General features: G+C 32.6%; 1 protein-coding gene across 1 annotated transcript; it reads right to left on the reverse strand.

Moving 5' to 3' along the window:
- Nucleotides 1–536: 536 nt before the first annotated feature.
- Nucleotides 537–15,091, reverse strand: LOC134688407 (uncharacterized). Its single transcript, XM_063549111.1, has 5 exons — nt 14,933–15,091; nt 10,315–10,449; nt 4,735–4,815; nt 2,046–2,147; nt 537–1,170 (listed from the first exon to the last, which is right to left on the reverse strand). Exons 1-5 carry the CDS (start codon nt 14,942–14,944, stop codon nt 1,027–1,029), a joined length of 474 nt encoding a protein of 157 aa, XP_063405181.1. The 5' UTR covers nt 14,945–15,091; the 3' UTR covers nt 537–1,026.
- Nucleotides 15,092–16,274: the final 1,183 nt, after the last annotated feature.

Below are 16,274 nucleotides of genomic sequence, written 5' to 3' on the forward strand. Positions count from 1 at the left end.
GTATATGAGATACAATATACAAGATATGCAGTTGACCTTTAAAGTATATGAGATACAGACTAGACAACCATACTATGATCTTGATCACTTATCCATGAATAAGGTGGAAGTCAGATGAACCCTGTCTGGTGGTCATGTAGACTTTGTGAGGATCCCATATACAAACTATAGTTATTCTGTTACTCATAATTGAGTACTTCAAATGACAAAAAAAAATTTAAGCAATTGCTGAACCAAGAAAATGAGGTCAAGAATAATGGACATATAACAGACAGAAACTTCCTACCATGACATCTGCATAGAAGATGTGAAGCATTCAGGTCTTCTACTTTCTAAAACACATGTATAAGCTTTCCACAAATTTTTAACACTGTTGTATCGCTGGATTGTAATCACTATGGCTTGCATTCTGCTTCTTTCAGGGTAGATGTGACAAAAAAAAGTATAGAAAAGAGACTACCATCAACACCAAATTTCCTATAAAGGATACACATACACTGATTCTATGAACAAAGGAGTCAAAAATAACATTCAAATAATAAACAAACATCTTTATTTTAATCTCATTTAAAGGATATAAAAACAATAAACTTGAAAAACACATAAAATACATAAAACTTTTCAAAAAGATTGTCTTGTCCTTTTACTGAACACATACATACATATAAAAAATATATAGCTAAATGCATAGAATAGAAATTTAAACCTAATATTAGTTGTAACTTGTGATAGCTAAAACAAAATATTGCTGTGTTATATTGTTGTACAAAACCCATATGACTAGAAGAATGACCACAAATATATTGCAAGTAAGATTCAAGATAAAATGTAAGGTTTTCTTTGCTTTAGACAGTATGTTGAATGAATATCTAACATTAAACCCTTAAAATGATAGCAAAATTTTCAAACAGTGCTTTGTTTTAAAGATTTTAATTTCATAATACCATTGAAAAGTATTCCTAATGAGAGAAAATAATGTCTTAATTAAAGACAATGGATAAAATATCTTAAAATAAGAAAATATTATCACAAGCAAAAGTCAAGGTCAACTGACTGTCCTTTGTCCACATGCACTACATGTTTTCGTTGTTGATGTTGACCCCAACATCCTGCAGTGACAGAGTATGTCCCAGGCTGAACAACTACATGTACGTCTTCTGTTCTTTGAAGCTGAAATTAAACACAAATTTATTCATTTGGTCTTCAACATTTATTCCTCATGACTGTAAACAGAAAACAAAATAACATCAGACTCCAATGAGTAATAATGGGTGCCAATAGTATTGATAAGTGAAATACAAACTGCTTACTCTTCAAAAAAAAAAAAAATCAGATTCATGTAGTTTTTTGGTGTTTCTTATTATTTTTATTATGGTGTGGTTTATATTGATCAAGTTCCAATGTTTGGCAAGCAATTTGGAAAGGAATATGACTTATTTGATGCTACAAATGGATAAAACATTAATAAAAGACAATTTGCAACATGTTCTAATGAAGCAAAGAAATTATTTTGTCTAAAATCAGAATGATTTGTACGCTCTCAAGTAACAAGTACCGGTATTGAAAGAAAGTATTTCATACAAAGTTATTAATCTTAAATAACATTCCATCAATCTGCAAATAATTAATCAATGCTTTTGTCATGTTTTTAAAGAAGGAAATTGGTTATGTCTTTAATTATAGGATGTTTGACATTGTTATTGTCATGGACTGATATTTTTTGTTATTATTTGTTTGACTGTGCATATAAAACGCAAACCGTAAACGGACCGGAAGTTGATAAGCTAAAAGTCCGGAAACTTCAACGACAAGCGATTGAACAAAATGCCAATGGATTATCGACATCGCCAGCCAGGCCCAACCAACTGATTTCCCACTTATTCCGATCACCGGAAGTTGATAAGCTAAAAGTCCGGAAACTTCAACGACAAGCGATTGAACAAAATGCCAATGGATTATCGACATCGCCAGGCCCAACCAACTGATTTCCCACTTATTCCGATCATCGGAACAACACTACTATTAAATCTGTAAGGACTACATACAGGGCTACTGTTCTGTATTTCACTGTATGCTGGATTATGGAATCTACTACAGTGTTGTGAATCACAATGGTCTCTGTTTGTTTTGTTAGTATCATAGTATTTCTGAAAATAAAATAAAACATAGATTAGTACATGTAGCATTTATATAGATTATCATGTATCTCTAAAAATGAAATAACAAATAATCTATCATATACATGTAGAGGTTGGCTATTGTTATTCACAATGATACAACCTGTATGAATTAGGAGATAACTGTATTGTATTTTAAGCTCGGATGGCATCAATTGGGGATTTGATGGTCGCAAATTAAGTTTACTGGCGACACGTTAGCGGAGACAGATAACAGGTATTTGCGACTATCAAATCCCAAATAGATGCCGTCGGAGCTTAAAATACAATATTGTTATCTCCATTCTAATGAAACTGACAGAAAACAACGTTAAAACATGTATTTAAAATCTGTAATATACCATCTGCACTTGCGAGTACACCCATAACATCAATTGTCAATTGATGCCATGTAAGAATGTGACCTTATCCAATCAAAATGAACATTACAAACGTTGTTGCATTAGAATGGTTAGTATATTGGTTGAGTTGGTGAAATTTTCTTTTCTTTTGTTATTTATAAACAATTTTTGACTAATTCTACTAGGCCTAGAAAAAGTTGTCAACTCAAATAAATTATTATTTACCCCCTTTTTTCAGAGTAGCATGAGAACTAATTAAGGCATACAGACTTAAACAGAACAGTATATATAAACAGATAAATTATCTTTCTACTTTCATTGCAGCAAGACGAAATCCTTGCATTTATTTTGGAATATCACTGAAAAGTTGATGATGTACATGTATATGAAATCAGTTAAAGGGGCATTAGCTGTCAATTCATGTTTAACGATGTGATTAAAATTCTCATATTTATTTCATACATGTACTAAAATGTATATCCAAATTATAAAAAGAAAAAACAAGAGTGCACACGCTGAAATGTCTCGCCTTCTTAACTAACCATTGACATTATGTTGATAGACCTAAATATAAAGATTTATTACAGCTGTCACATAAACTCAACATTAACCCAAAGATAACGAAAATTGATCAATGAACCATGAAAATGAGGTCAAGGTCAGATGAATCGTACCAGACAGACATATAAAACTAACAATTCTTCAATACAACAAATAGAGTTGACTTATTGGTTGTAAATCAAGAAAAACAGACCAAAACACAAACACTTAACACTTAGCAACAACTCAAAAACTTAACTTTGACCACTGAACCATGAAAATGAGGTCAAGGTCAGATGACACCTGTCAGCTAGACATGTACACCTTACAATCATTCCATACACCAAATATAGTAGACCTATTGCATATAGTATAAGAAAAACAGACCAAAACACAAAAACTTAACTATAACCACTGAACCATGAAAATGAGGTCAAGGTCAGATGACACCTGTCTGCTAGACATGTACACCTTACAGTCCTTCCATACACCGAATATACTAGACCTATTACTTATAGTATCTGAGATATGGACTTGACCACCAAAACTTAACCTTGTTCACTGATCCATGAAATAAGGTCGAGGTCAAGTGAAAACTGTCTGACGGGCATGAGGACCTTGCAAGGTACGCACATACCAAATATAGATACTTAATAACTTATATTTTAAAAGAGAGAATTCAACATTACAAAAAATCTTAACTTTTTTTTTCAAGTAGTCACTGAACAATGAAAATGAGGTCAAGGACATTGGACATGTGACTGACGGAAAGTTCATAACATGAGGCATCTATATACAAAGTATGAAGCATCCAGGTCTTCTACCTTCTAAAATATAAAGCTTTTAAGATGTTAGCTAATGCCGCCGCCGCCGGATTACTATCCCTATGTCGAGCTTTCTGCAACAAAAGTTGCAGGCTCGACAAAAAACTAACTTACATAACGTATGGGCTCAATAATATGTATCAGCATTGGTTTTTATGTTGTATAGACCCCATGTAGTTATTAAACTATTGAGGTGACCTCAGATGACTGTTGTCAAATGGTCATATAAGCAATATAAACATGAATAGATAAATTGTGCAATTAGATTATTTTAGGTCTGTTTGATTACATATTATTTGTTAACAATATATTTTACATACCGACAAAAGAAAGGACACACAGACCAGAAAACATATAATGCCCATTAATGGGGCATAAAAAAATCATATTCTATTTTTATGCCCCACATACGATAGATGAAGCTGAAGTCCAATCAACTTGAAACTTTGTACACTCGTGACTTGTTGCTTATGATATGATCTTTCTAATTTTAAAGCTAAATTAGACCTTTGATCCCAATTTAACGGTCCACTGAACATAGAAAATGAAAGTCTGAAAGTGGGAGTTTCAGGATAAAGTTTTTGGTCAAGGTAGTTTTTGATGAAGTTGAAGTCCAATCAACTTCAAACTTAGTTCACATGTTCCCTATGGTATAATCTTTTTAATTTTAATGCCAAAGTAGATTTTGTACCCAATTTCACAGTCCATTGATTTAGCATTGAACATGGGAAATGATGGTGCAAGTGGGACATCTGTGTACTTTGGACACATTCTTGTTGTTGATATCTTGGAGTTAATACCCCTTTAAGAATGCTCTCTCAACTTAAAAATGAATCAAACATTATGACTGACCTTACACTGCCTTGAGGTTTGTGACATGAACTGTATAATAGTACTAAATGCATCATCTATACTGGTGTATGAGTCTGATTCCTACAAAATAAAGTCAATAATAGTACTGAAGTCATCATCTAATACTGGACCATGGCTTAATACTTGATGGCTGTATTAGCCAAAGAAGAAATGCACACTGAACATGCTGAATTTGACTTTCATTATTCCAGTGCATTTATTGAAATTTCTTTACATGGCTCAGACAAGTAGATGTCAACATCATGTACTGCACCGTACCTGTGTCTATACCCTTTGATTGAGTAGTAGGAGGCATGAAACTGAAAAAGTCACTTTCAAGTTTCTTAGGATGTTAGGAGGGGGTGAAAAATAAATAAATTATCATATAATTTTGTTTCTAACATTGATCACTTAATCAATAAGACATCATTAAAGGGAAACTTCGCAAAAAAATCAAAAATTCATATTATGTCCATTCTGTATAAAAATGCTCAAATTTATAAATATTAAATTTTTATTCCGCTAGATAAGAGATCACCATCGATTTTAAATTTTGAGTATCAGTTCTTTGCGTTCCGCCATTTTGTTATCTTGTCCAAATAAAAATCACGATATGTCTATAAACCATAAAGAAACAAAACTACAGTAACCGATGTTGTCGTAATTACGTGTCGATATCTTGTCAATCGTACGGTTGTTTTATCTGACTAACTAACTTGATTGGGAAAATGTTCTTATATTTTTAATAACCATATAGTCTGTTATTTTTAAACTGTTAATATTGGAATTAGTTAAAAGTCAAAGTTCAAATCATAAATAAGAGTTCCGTGAAAATTGTTTTCGAAAATCTAATTCGTTCATAATTCTTTAAAGTAATATACTTTATTCAAATAAATTAGGATCTTCGCTCCACTGATCACCCGCATGGCTTAAGGTATTTCTCCCAAAGGTATTGTGAGGGGTGTAAGGTGACACGACCAGGTATTCAAGCGATTTCCTGTAGGGCCTGCAAGTTCATGCATCGTTTCACTTCTGTAGGTATTGATCAGTGTACACGGCCGATAACTTATAACTTTCCATTTTGAACTATCAGGTGCATGTATAATATACATCTCTGTCTTGCGTGTCCGAAAGTGATATAATATACTAGTCATTACTTAACTCATACGCTTGTTTATAGATAAAATTTCTGGTGTAAAGAATATTATTTATAAAAAAAAAAAATTGAAGATATACAAATATACGTATTTTTTCCAAGGGTTAATTTGGGGAAAATCAGAGACATATAATTGTATTATATGTCTCTGGGACAATGTAATATTTACTCGTTGTCAATAGTAAAGGACATAGTTGGATCATTCCAGAAATGTTGATTAAAAAAATGTGCGCACTTGTCGACGATTCGTTTATACGCCCTGATAGAAAGTTACGGAACTACAGCGCAATTTAAAATATATACATGTATACATTGAACATAAGAAAGAAACATACATTTTGTGCAAATTGGGGTAAAAGTTTTGTAAATAGACTAGTCCACGTATACCAACAGTATGTAATCATCCAATTCGATAGACTATTGTATACCAAAAGAAGAAGAAGAAGAGGACCAATTTGATTTAAATACAGGTCGATCTATAACTTGCTTTGGTTCATCGAAGTTATGAACATAGTAAAATCACAGATTTATATATCAATTAGATTGTTCTCGAATAAAGAAAGAAATTCGTCATCACCACAACTGTTCCGACATATGCAACTGGACGTACACTAATAATCCCCGAGGGATGTGAATATTTTCTAGGAAAGCTATTGAGTATTAAAGTTTCAAATCATTTTCGGGATTTATTTTCTTTCTTGATATTCAATGACAGCAAATTTAAAGAATAAACTGCTTGTCAGATATTTGTCCCCTTTAGGGGTATTCTTGCCAGTTGAACAGACTTATAATTACATTCAAAAATAGGGAAAGATGACATTAAATTCGTTGTCTTTTGTTTTTAAATATCTTTGGTCAAATAGTTATTAAGTATTATACGTTGTTAGACGAAGACTACTTTAATAAGGACGTCCCCGATTATGATTAAATTTGGTTGACGTTTTTCACACTTGATAAAGAATATCTATTCGTAATTATTCCAAGAAGACCTTAAATTTGCTGTCAATGTTTTAAGACTTCTCAAGTACAAAAGTATTTTTTCTTTATTCGTTCATATTATATTCCGCTTCGGTAGAGTTATCTTCAGTGAGTTCCAGTTATTAATTTGTACGTGGCTTTTAAAAAGTCTAAATCTAAGTGTTCTCATTCATTTATTTGCCTAATAAAGACAAATAAAAATACTTTGGTAAAGCTATTTATAATTTCTAAGTTCTCCTTTTTATTAGACATCAATCAAGGACAAAAGGTGTAAATTATTTCAATCGGACATATGAATTAAGTTTCCCGTCTTTAACCAAAAATTGTGTATTTCTTAGTAAATTAACTTATTTGAATTCAAATAAATAATAGCACCAAACATAATTAAATAATTCCACGGCGATCAATTTTTATTTGTCACCAACTTGAATATATATTTTAAATATGTGTATTGGATGCTCCCCTTGTCTTATAATTCACTGATCCGAATAGACAGTCACACCTGGCAAGGTGTGCCCGATAGGCGTGGTTAAATACCGAAGTGCAAATAACAATTTACCTTTCAACAAGCCATCTACGAGTATTGCTACAGAACCGTGAATACACACATCGTATCAACCAAGTCATAGCAGAGATAGTAAAAGGTCAATAAGAGTACACCAACATATTGTCTTTACAGATTATTGTACTTTACTTTGTTCACCTTATCAGTCCGAAAATACATTAATTAAAAATCAATTTATAACTTTTTGTGTTGTCTACAAAAATAATTCGAATATATACGTTTAACATAGAAAATTTATCTCATGAATATGTACAATTGAACGTATGTGCGTTTTATCTTCTTATTATCGGATGGTTATCAGTGATCTGGAAGGTTTTTTTCACTATGGGCCCAGGGCCCCTCAAAAATAAATTCAATGGGCCATTTTAAAAAATAATGGGCCATGTTGTCAAATGAGTGGGCCATTTGAATTGACTTCTGTAAAAAAATAAAAAGTATCATTATTTTCCCATGTTTTGGAAAAGAGGTGTTGGTACAAATTTACTTAAAAATTATGATTTTAAATAATATTGTTACTGTGATTCTGTAATTTCAATGAATATACAATAACTTCTTCCAAAAAGGACAATATTAAAGATAAACCTTTATTTACAATGTTTAAACTGTTACTGTTGACTTGTTTTCATGTTCATGTTTTTTTTAACATTAAATTTGGGTCTTCGTCGATACCATACTCATTCCAGACGTTCCGTATTAGAGGACATTTCAGGAACGTCCTGTGCACTTCTTGTATTATTATTATTGCTTCATCAAGATGCCAAGAATAACAGTAGAGAGTACCATTAATTGATAGAACAAAATAATAATTCGCTGAAGTCATGTTTACAAAATGTCAAAACGAGCCAAAGACCAAAAAATGACAAGGACATTTAAGCGCCTATAATGGAGACAAAAACTATATTCATAAAATGGCTTCAGGGGTTTTCAATCGAAATAATAAAGCTAAACTAAATCAAAAGATTATATATTAGAGTTAAATCTCGTCTGTAATAGCCAAATTTCACAAATGTAAAGTTGTTTATAAAAAATTATATCATGAATGATGGTTAATTGCGTTTTTTGGGTTATCAGTTAAACCGCATGGTTCTATTATAACCATAGGAAAACACCCGAGACGTTAAACCGCATGGTTCTATTACCATAGGAAAACACCCGAGACGTCCTAAAAATATATAGGTGCTCCAATGATTGGAGGAACATTTTACAGTTGTTTCCACACACATGTGGCACGGAACACGATCGGAAATCTATTTGACGATATCTAAACGTTTCGAAACGATGTGAAAAATATCGTGCGCCACGTGGGCGCTTACATTTGTCACTCTATGCGCCATTTCTGGTGAATATGTGCTATAGGCGCAGGGCGCACGTCCTTCCCGATCACTGGGTTATTAGATAAAGCATAAGTCATCAGCGCGCTTACGATTACGTTAAAATATGATTTAAAACCAAGACTTTTAATGATTGTTATTTAAATCCCGGCATGCAAAAACCAGGAGAAAACGTCACGACCTACAGGAAGTAGTTAATATTTTTTCATTAAATATTGAATTTCTCCTTTATTACTACACATATAGCGATAAAACTTTGTGAATATATATATTATATCATAATGAACATATTTAAACCATAAGTAAAAAATCGTGAATTTTCCCTTTCAGGATTTCAAAGGGATATAATAAATGTGTCATTAAAGGATTATCTTGTTAAATGCCTAAGGGTTCTGTGAAGACAAACATAAGTTGAGAAGATTTGATTGCAATAAAAACATTATGATATTAATTAGGTGAAATAACAACACAGACAGGACCCAAACCACAGTTTGGTCTAAAAATGTTGTTTGATATATTCAATATTTCATTGAAATACATGTAAGGTGTGTATAGAATTATGAAATTTTCATCTTCATATTTTTTTCATCGATCTATATAGTTTTGTTTGATAATTTTTTTTATAAGATTTTTCATAGACCACCAAACACCATAATATTCTCATATCATTTGCATATACATGTAATATTAAACAAATATCAGAAACCAAGATCAAAGACTTGATATTTTTTACCATTTTATATTTCTTACCTTAATGTGTGTTTTAAAGATTGATGTCATTATTTTGATACAGTAATTAACTGTGACAAAAATTTGATTCCATACTTTCTTTTGTTTTTGTTAATATTTTATTTTTATTATACAATATTCTTCAATTTTGTCTAGTTTACCAATTTGTAATGAAAAGTAATGTACTGTAATGGAGGCATTACATCAATTTTTAACTAAAGTAATCATTACATTACATGTAATTGTAATGCAGAAAATGTGCATTACTATTACTTTGCATTACATCCAAAAAATGTAATATTACAATGCATTACAATTACAAATTACCATTACCCCAGGCCTGATACTGGTGTATGAGTCTGTCCTACAAAATAAAGTCAATAAAGGATAGACTTAGTTTTGACAAATTTCTTTGAAACATGTCATGCACATGATGCATGTAATCAATTATTTCAGTTGTTAATTAGAATGTGTTTTTACCCCTTAAATTTAGCCTAATCAGAAATACCATCTTTAGAGACAAGAATTCTAAGAAGAAAATGTCCATTATTTCATTTTGTCATGTGTTTGACTGTCATTACTGTACAATTATGAACAGAACTTAAACATTTTTTGTTAAAATGTCAAATGTTCTTTTTTCAATTTAAAAGATTTTCCAAAAGGTACATGTATTGTTCATGATGAAATATTGGACTGCTCAATATTTAATACATTCTGAATATGTAAGGCAAACTTGATTTGATACATCCTGTACATGAAACCAATTTTCACATTTTCTCTGTAAAAAATTACATGCAAAAAAACATTTTGACAGTGTTTACCTCAATAGGTCTTTGACCTCTTGGTTTATATTCGGGCCAATTAACTTTCCTTGAAGCAGCTCTGAGATAAACATTCTGGCCTACTGTTACAGCTCTATGTAATGCATTCTTAGCCCATACATCTCCAATGGGGTCCTAAATGTAAATGTGTAATATAAAATAACAAATGAAAATGTGTAGTGTTTAAATTTGTTCTTACAATATTGTATAGATGCAAAATAACAAAAGTAAATGAATTACAGCAAAAGTTTGACAGGATTGCTTTCCTTAGAAAAATGTGGTAGATACTAAGTCAGCCGTATGCAGTTGAGCTAAGGAAGTATGTCTTTTGCTCAGTCGGTAAACACACTGCAGCGTAGCAGATAGGGCCCTGGTTCTAGTTCCTGGGAGTCAAAGATGATTTTGTATGGAGCGTGGCCTCCGGTTAGATAAGAATTATAATGCAAATTGACAATTGGTCTCCCATTGTAGCCAGGTATATATTTTTTTTTTACGTATTTACAATACAAATATGGATACAGACAATTATAAATGTGTTAAGATATATAATGTCAGAATGTAAAATGACAATTGTAAAACTGTTAACATGGGTAGGCATTATATTTGTCGATATTTTACACTGAGCGTTAGCGAGGTGTAAAATGTGGTCAAATATAATTCCTACCCATGTTAAAATGAGCATAGAGCTTGTCACGTAGGAATTATATCGATTCTAATAGGACAAATACAGTGTTTTTATAGGTCGAAGCGTACGAATATATACCGTAAAATGTTTGGCTTTTCTCGTTTCCTCACCGAGAACTCTGTGCATTACATTTCATATTTGATAAGTTTAAAAAATATGGGCAGGGAAAATATATGTTGTTTTATAAAAATATAAAATACTAGTTTATGCTAGCTGCTTAAATGTATACAATTTAAAGGATAACTATGGAAATAACGTTAATATACACAGTTACAAATGTACTTTGTGCGCATGTGTCAAACATATTTTTTATGCTCATTAGAACACGGCTTTGTTTACAAAGCGTATAAGAACCTCATATTAGAATGTGTTATTTTGGCTTCTTCATGCTTTAACAAGCTCATAGCCATTGTTAAATCAATTGCTTTCTTTAAAATAGTGGAAAAAAATTCTCTAACAAAATTTCCATTTAGGAGCCTCCATGGGGGAAATCCCCAGCAAATAGTGAGTTTGAGGGGATGAATACAGGTTATCGCTATTTTTCTGCCATTACTGAATATCACACGGGTTCACATAAAATTTTGATGTCATAAAACATAATATCTGACGCCAGTGAATAGTGATTGTTGTTGACGTCAAAAGTTCAGGCGGCCGGGTCAGCCGGGATTATCGATAAGGTGTATTGTTTGACCTGTGATTTTTTTTTGTGTCTATTGATTTCTGAAATATGTTTTCGGACAATTTATTATTTTGATTCATTAAGTTCTATCAATGATTTGAATGCAAAAATTATAGGTAATCCTTTTTTTATCAGCGCCTCCCCCTTTTTCTCAAAATTCTCTTCAGACACAATTTTTTTTCAAGGTAAGGACGAGTCTTCTTCTTCTTCTTTAGGTTTCTAGCGATCCTTCAATTATTGAAGATTATTCGCTGGGCGTCGACTATAAAATTTATAATTTACATTTTAGCAGGAAAAAATCAAAAATAACAATATCAAGAAAAAACAAAATAAAGTATGTACATTCAAAAAAATAAATTTTGATAAAACTACCGGTATATACATTTGATAACAGAATAGTTAGGGATAGAATATGGGGATGAGAGCAGATTCTGTGATCATACTCTTAAATCCCTCTACTGTACTGCATGATACTATTTGTTGTGGCAGATAGTTCCAATTTATAATTGTTCGTGGATAAAAAGAATATTTATAACTGTCTTTAGATGTTTGTATTTGCCTAAATGAGTGCGGATTGCTATGTCTGGTTCTATTGTCTAGTGGTATCAAGAGGTTATCTGTAGGGACTGCAACAATTTCATGAATAATTTTGTAGAAGAAAACAAGTCTGTAACGTAAGCGCCTAATTTCGAGTGGGTACCATTTTAGGTCTGTCATCATTTCAGTAACTGAGCTGGTGTTATGGAAGCGATTGCATGAGAAGCGTGCTGCTCTTCTCTGAACTTTTTCGATTTGTGAAATTTGCTGTTTTTGATGTGGATCCCAGATTGTTGAGCAGTACTCTAATTTTGGTCGTACAAGAGCTTTATATGCATGTGCTTTAACTTTTGGAGAGGCTATTTTTAGGTTTCTACGAATAAATCCAAGGGACTGATTTGCTTTTGATGTCATGTTATCTATATGTTTGTCCCATTTTAAATTTGATTGAAGAGTTAGGCCTAAATATTTTGTGGAGTCAACTTTTTCTAGAGAGTGATTGTGTAATTTATAAGTGAAGTCTAAAGGTTTGCGTTTTTGAGTTACACTGAGAATGTTGCACTTATCAGGATGAAAATGCATGAGCCATTCCTGCTCCCACCTGCCAGCCGCTTCTAAGTCAGACTGTAATTTATATGTGTCATCTGTTTTTTTTATTTCTCTATAAATAATACTATCATCTGCAAACAATCTTAATGTGCTATGTTCAATATATTCTGCCAAATCGTTAATGAAGATTAAAAATAAAATTGGACCAAGCACTGTGCCTTGAGGTACCCCAGATGTTACAGGTATTTTATTTGATGTTTCACCTTCAAGGACTACAGTTTGTGTTCTGTTTGTTAAGAAATCTTGGATCCAATGATATGCATTGCAATTTATACCGTAGAAACCAATTTTGTACATGAGGTGTTGATGTGAAACTTTATCAAATGCTTTTGCGAAATCCATTATTATGATGTCTATTTGAATGTTTTTATTATTTGAATTTGCAAGATCTTGAATAAATGATATTAGCTGAGTTTCACAGGAGCGGGACGATCGAAAACCATGTTGTAAATCATACAATATTTTATTTTTTTCCAGGTGTTTCATTATGCTACTAGCTACAACATGTTCTAATAGTTTGCAGCAGATGCAAGTCAATGATATTGGGCGATAGTTTATTAGGTCGTGTTTGTCGCCTTTTTTGAATGCTGGACATACACTTGCGTGACGCCAGTCATCTGGGATCTTTCCAGAATTGAGTGATGATTGGAATATGATTGTTAAGATGGGAGTGATGGATGATTTACACTCTTTTAAAATTTTACCATGGATGAGATCAGGCCCAGCTGCTTTGTTGATGTTAATGTTATTTAGAAGTTTTTCTATGCCCTGTTGTTGTATTTTAATATCAGGCATTTGTGGATGTTTACTGACGCCCTTGTCTGGTATTGGGTCATCTGTTACAGGTGTGAATGCTTTTTTGAACTGTTCATTTAGAATGTTAGCTTTCGCTTTTGAGTCAGATGTAAGTGAGCCCTCTTTTCGGAGTGGTGGTATATTAGAGCTTTCAGACTTTTGTGTTTTTATATAACTGAACAGATTTTTTGGGAAGCTCTTTGATATGGTAGTAGTGTTGTCATCAACTGGTATACCACATATCATATTTTCAATATAGTTCCAATAAGATGTTCTTTGTTGTTTTTGTATATCATGTTTTAATTTTTTGAGTTGGTCTAGTTTCCCCTTGCCTTTCAATTTGTACTTTTGATATTTTTTCTTATACTTTTTCATTTGTCGTCTAATACTGTCTGTTATCCATGGTAAATTTTTGCTGTTTCTCATCATTTTCTGGGGTATGTTCTCAGTGATAGTGTTTTGTAATGAGTTTTTAAATGTTAACCAAAGGGTGTTTGTATCTTCACTATCTTTTTTATATACGATCTTTTGATATATTTCATCGATATCCTCTTTTATTTTTTGCCAGTTTGCATTTTTATATTTGTATACTTTACGTGGCTTGGTTTGGCATCTTTTTAATGAAAGTAAACATTCTATATATACAATATCATATGGTCTGCCTCCCCTAATGGTGGCATGGTTTCAGTTTTTTCAATGATGGCTGGATAATTTGTTAACACAAGATCTAAAATTTTGTCATTTCGAGTTGGTATGTTTACGACTTGTGCTAATGAATGGTCATTTATTATATCTAACAGTTGTTGATGTTGTTTTTGGTTTGCTTTTCCAGGGATGACGCTAGTTGTTTCCCAATTGATGTTTCCTAAATTAAAGTCCCCACCAATAATTATGGCTGACTTTGAGTTTGCGTTTATTCTGCTGATGGATTCATTTAGTAAATCTAAAGATGTATCATCATCTGGCTGAGGTCGATAATAAGCACCTATATAACATTTACGTGCATTTGATATCAATAGTTCTACCCATATCATTTCACATCCTGTGTCTAGTTCTTTGAGTTCTGTACATAAAAAATTATTTGAAATAGCTATGAGTACGCCTCCATGACATTGTCCTTTTTTATTTGGTGGTCTATCTTTTCTAAAAACTGTGTAATGATCTTTTGAAAAATATTCCTAGGAAGATGTTTTAGGGTCTAGCCAGGTTTCAGTACCTATTATGATATCTGTTTTATCATTTATCATTTAGAGTAACATTGTTTTAAAATTTGATTATTTGTGTAAGCTTTGTAGTAGATTAGATGTGTTCACCTGCTTCGCCATGTGATGATATGTTTAAAAGTTAAAAAACATGATGTTTTTGTTTTCAAATTGCAGGAAGTGAAATGATCCGTTTCTGTCATGCGCATAAAATAGTAATTTTGGCGGTATTTTTAAAAGTTCGCTGACAAAATATGACCTCTTTTGTTTTCAAATTGCAGGAAGTGAAATGATCCGTTTCTGTCATGCGCAAAAAATAGTAATTTTGGCGGTATTTTTAAAACTTCGCTGACAAAATATGACCTCCTTTTTTTCTGGCACCTGGCACTATCATCTAGGTTGATCTCAGTGGGCCTTGAGGGTCACGGCCGCCTTTTTGTTAGATAAAATTAAGTTGGTAAATAATTCTAGCAGTTGATCCCAATGCATATTTTAATTATCGAAGTTGGCATTATTTCTAAGTTTCGGATGAAATTTTCAGCCTTTAAAAATACTTTAGTTTAAACATATTTATTTATAGTGGATTGGGAAACAAGTTTTGCAACTTATATTAATCCCTTTCCACTTTGCGGGTGCGAGTGCTGCCTTGTAGCGGCATTAGCCTACTCTTTTTCGAAATCTCGACAAGGGTGTCTTTAACGTGCAAGAGATATGGCTCTCTCTTAACACGGGTCAGCCATTTATCGTCCCCGTCCGACGGACTATCATCGTTTCCTCAAGACCATACTCGCGAATGGTGTCAAGGGAGAGCCGAAAATTGAGTTCCTGAAATTTTCATCCCAAACGGGAATCGAACCAGGAACCTTTGTGTTAGTAGTCCGATGCACTAACCACTAAACCACGGCTCTCATGTAAAAATACTTTATACCCTCATATTCAACGGTAGCACTATTCAAAAGCTATTTATTAGAGCAGCGTCTATAATCCCTTGCTATACAGAATTGCCGAGGTAGTCGGTTTGAAAGTGGGTGATCCTAATCATTTGATCGAATTTGGTCGGCTTTATTTCCATGTTTCGGGCGAAATTTCGGCCTTTAAGAATGCTTATCCCAGAAATTATTTGCCCTCAAATTGTAGTACTGTCCAATAGCTATAAACAGAGACATATAATACAATTAATGTATTATATGTCTCTGCTATAAATAAGAGCAGCCTCCATACTCCCTGGCTATAAAGAACTGCCCAGACAATGGGTCGGAAGAGGGTGTCCCAATGCGTATTTGATTGAATTTGGCTTTACTTTTCATTTCGGACAAAATTTCGGCCTTTAAGAATGATGAATTTACCCACTGAGAATTTCACCACCCTACCGCTATGGTACTATCCAATAGCTATTCAGTAGAGAAGAGTATAATTCCTAGCCATTCAGGCAGAACTGCCGATGTAATTGTTG

The sequence above is a fragment of the Mytilus trossulus genome, chromosome 10, assembly GCF_036588685.1.
Source record: "Mytilus trossulus isolate FHL-02 chromosome 10, PNRI_Mtr1.1.1.hap1, whole genome shotgun sequence".
Classification (NCBI taxonomy): domain Eukaryota; kingdom Metazoa; phylum Mollusca; class Bivalvia; order Mytilida; family Mytilidae; genus Mytilus; species Mytilus trossulus.

What these genes read in the sequence shown, in the direction of transcription:
- LOC134688407 (XM_063549111.1), bottom strand. An exon ending in GAGGTCAAAGACCTATTGAG is followed by an intron (nt 4,816 to 10,314) that starts GTAAACACTGTC and finishes TTTATTTTGTAG; the next exon opens with GAATCAGACTCATACACCAG. An exon ending in AAATACAGAACAGTAGCCCT is followed by an intron (nt 1,171 to 2,045) that starts GTATGTAGTCCT and finishes GTTTAATTTCAG; the next exon opens with CTTCAAAGAACAGAAGACGT.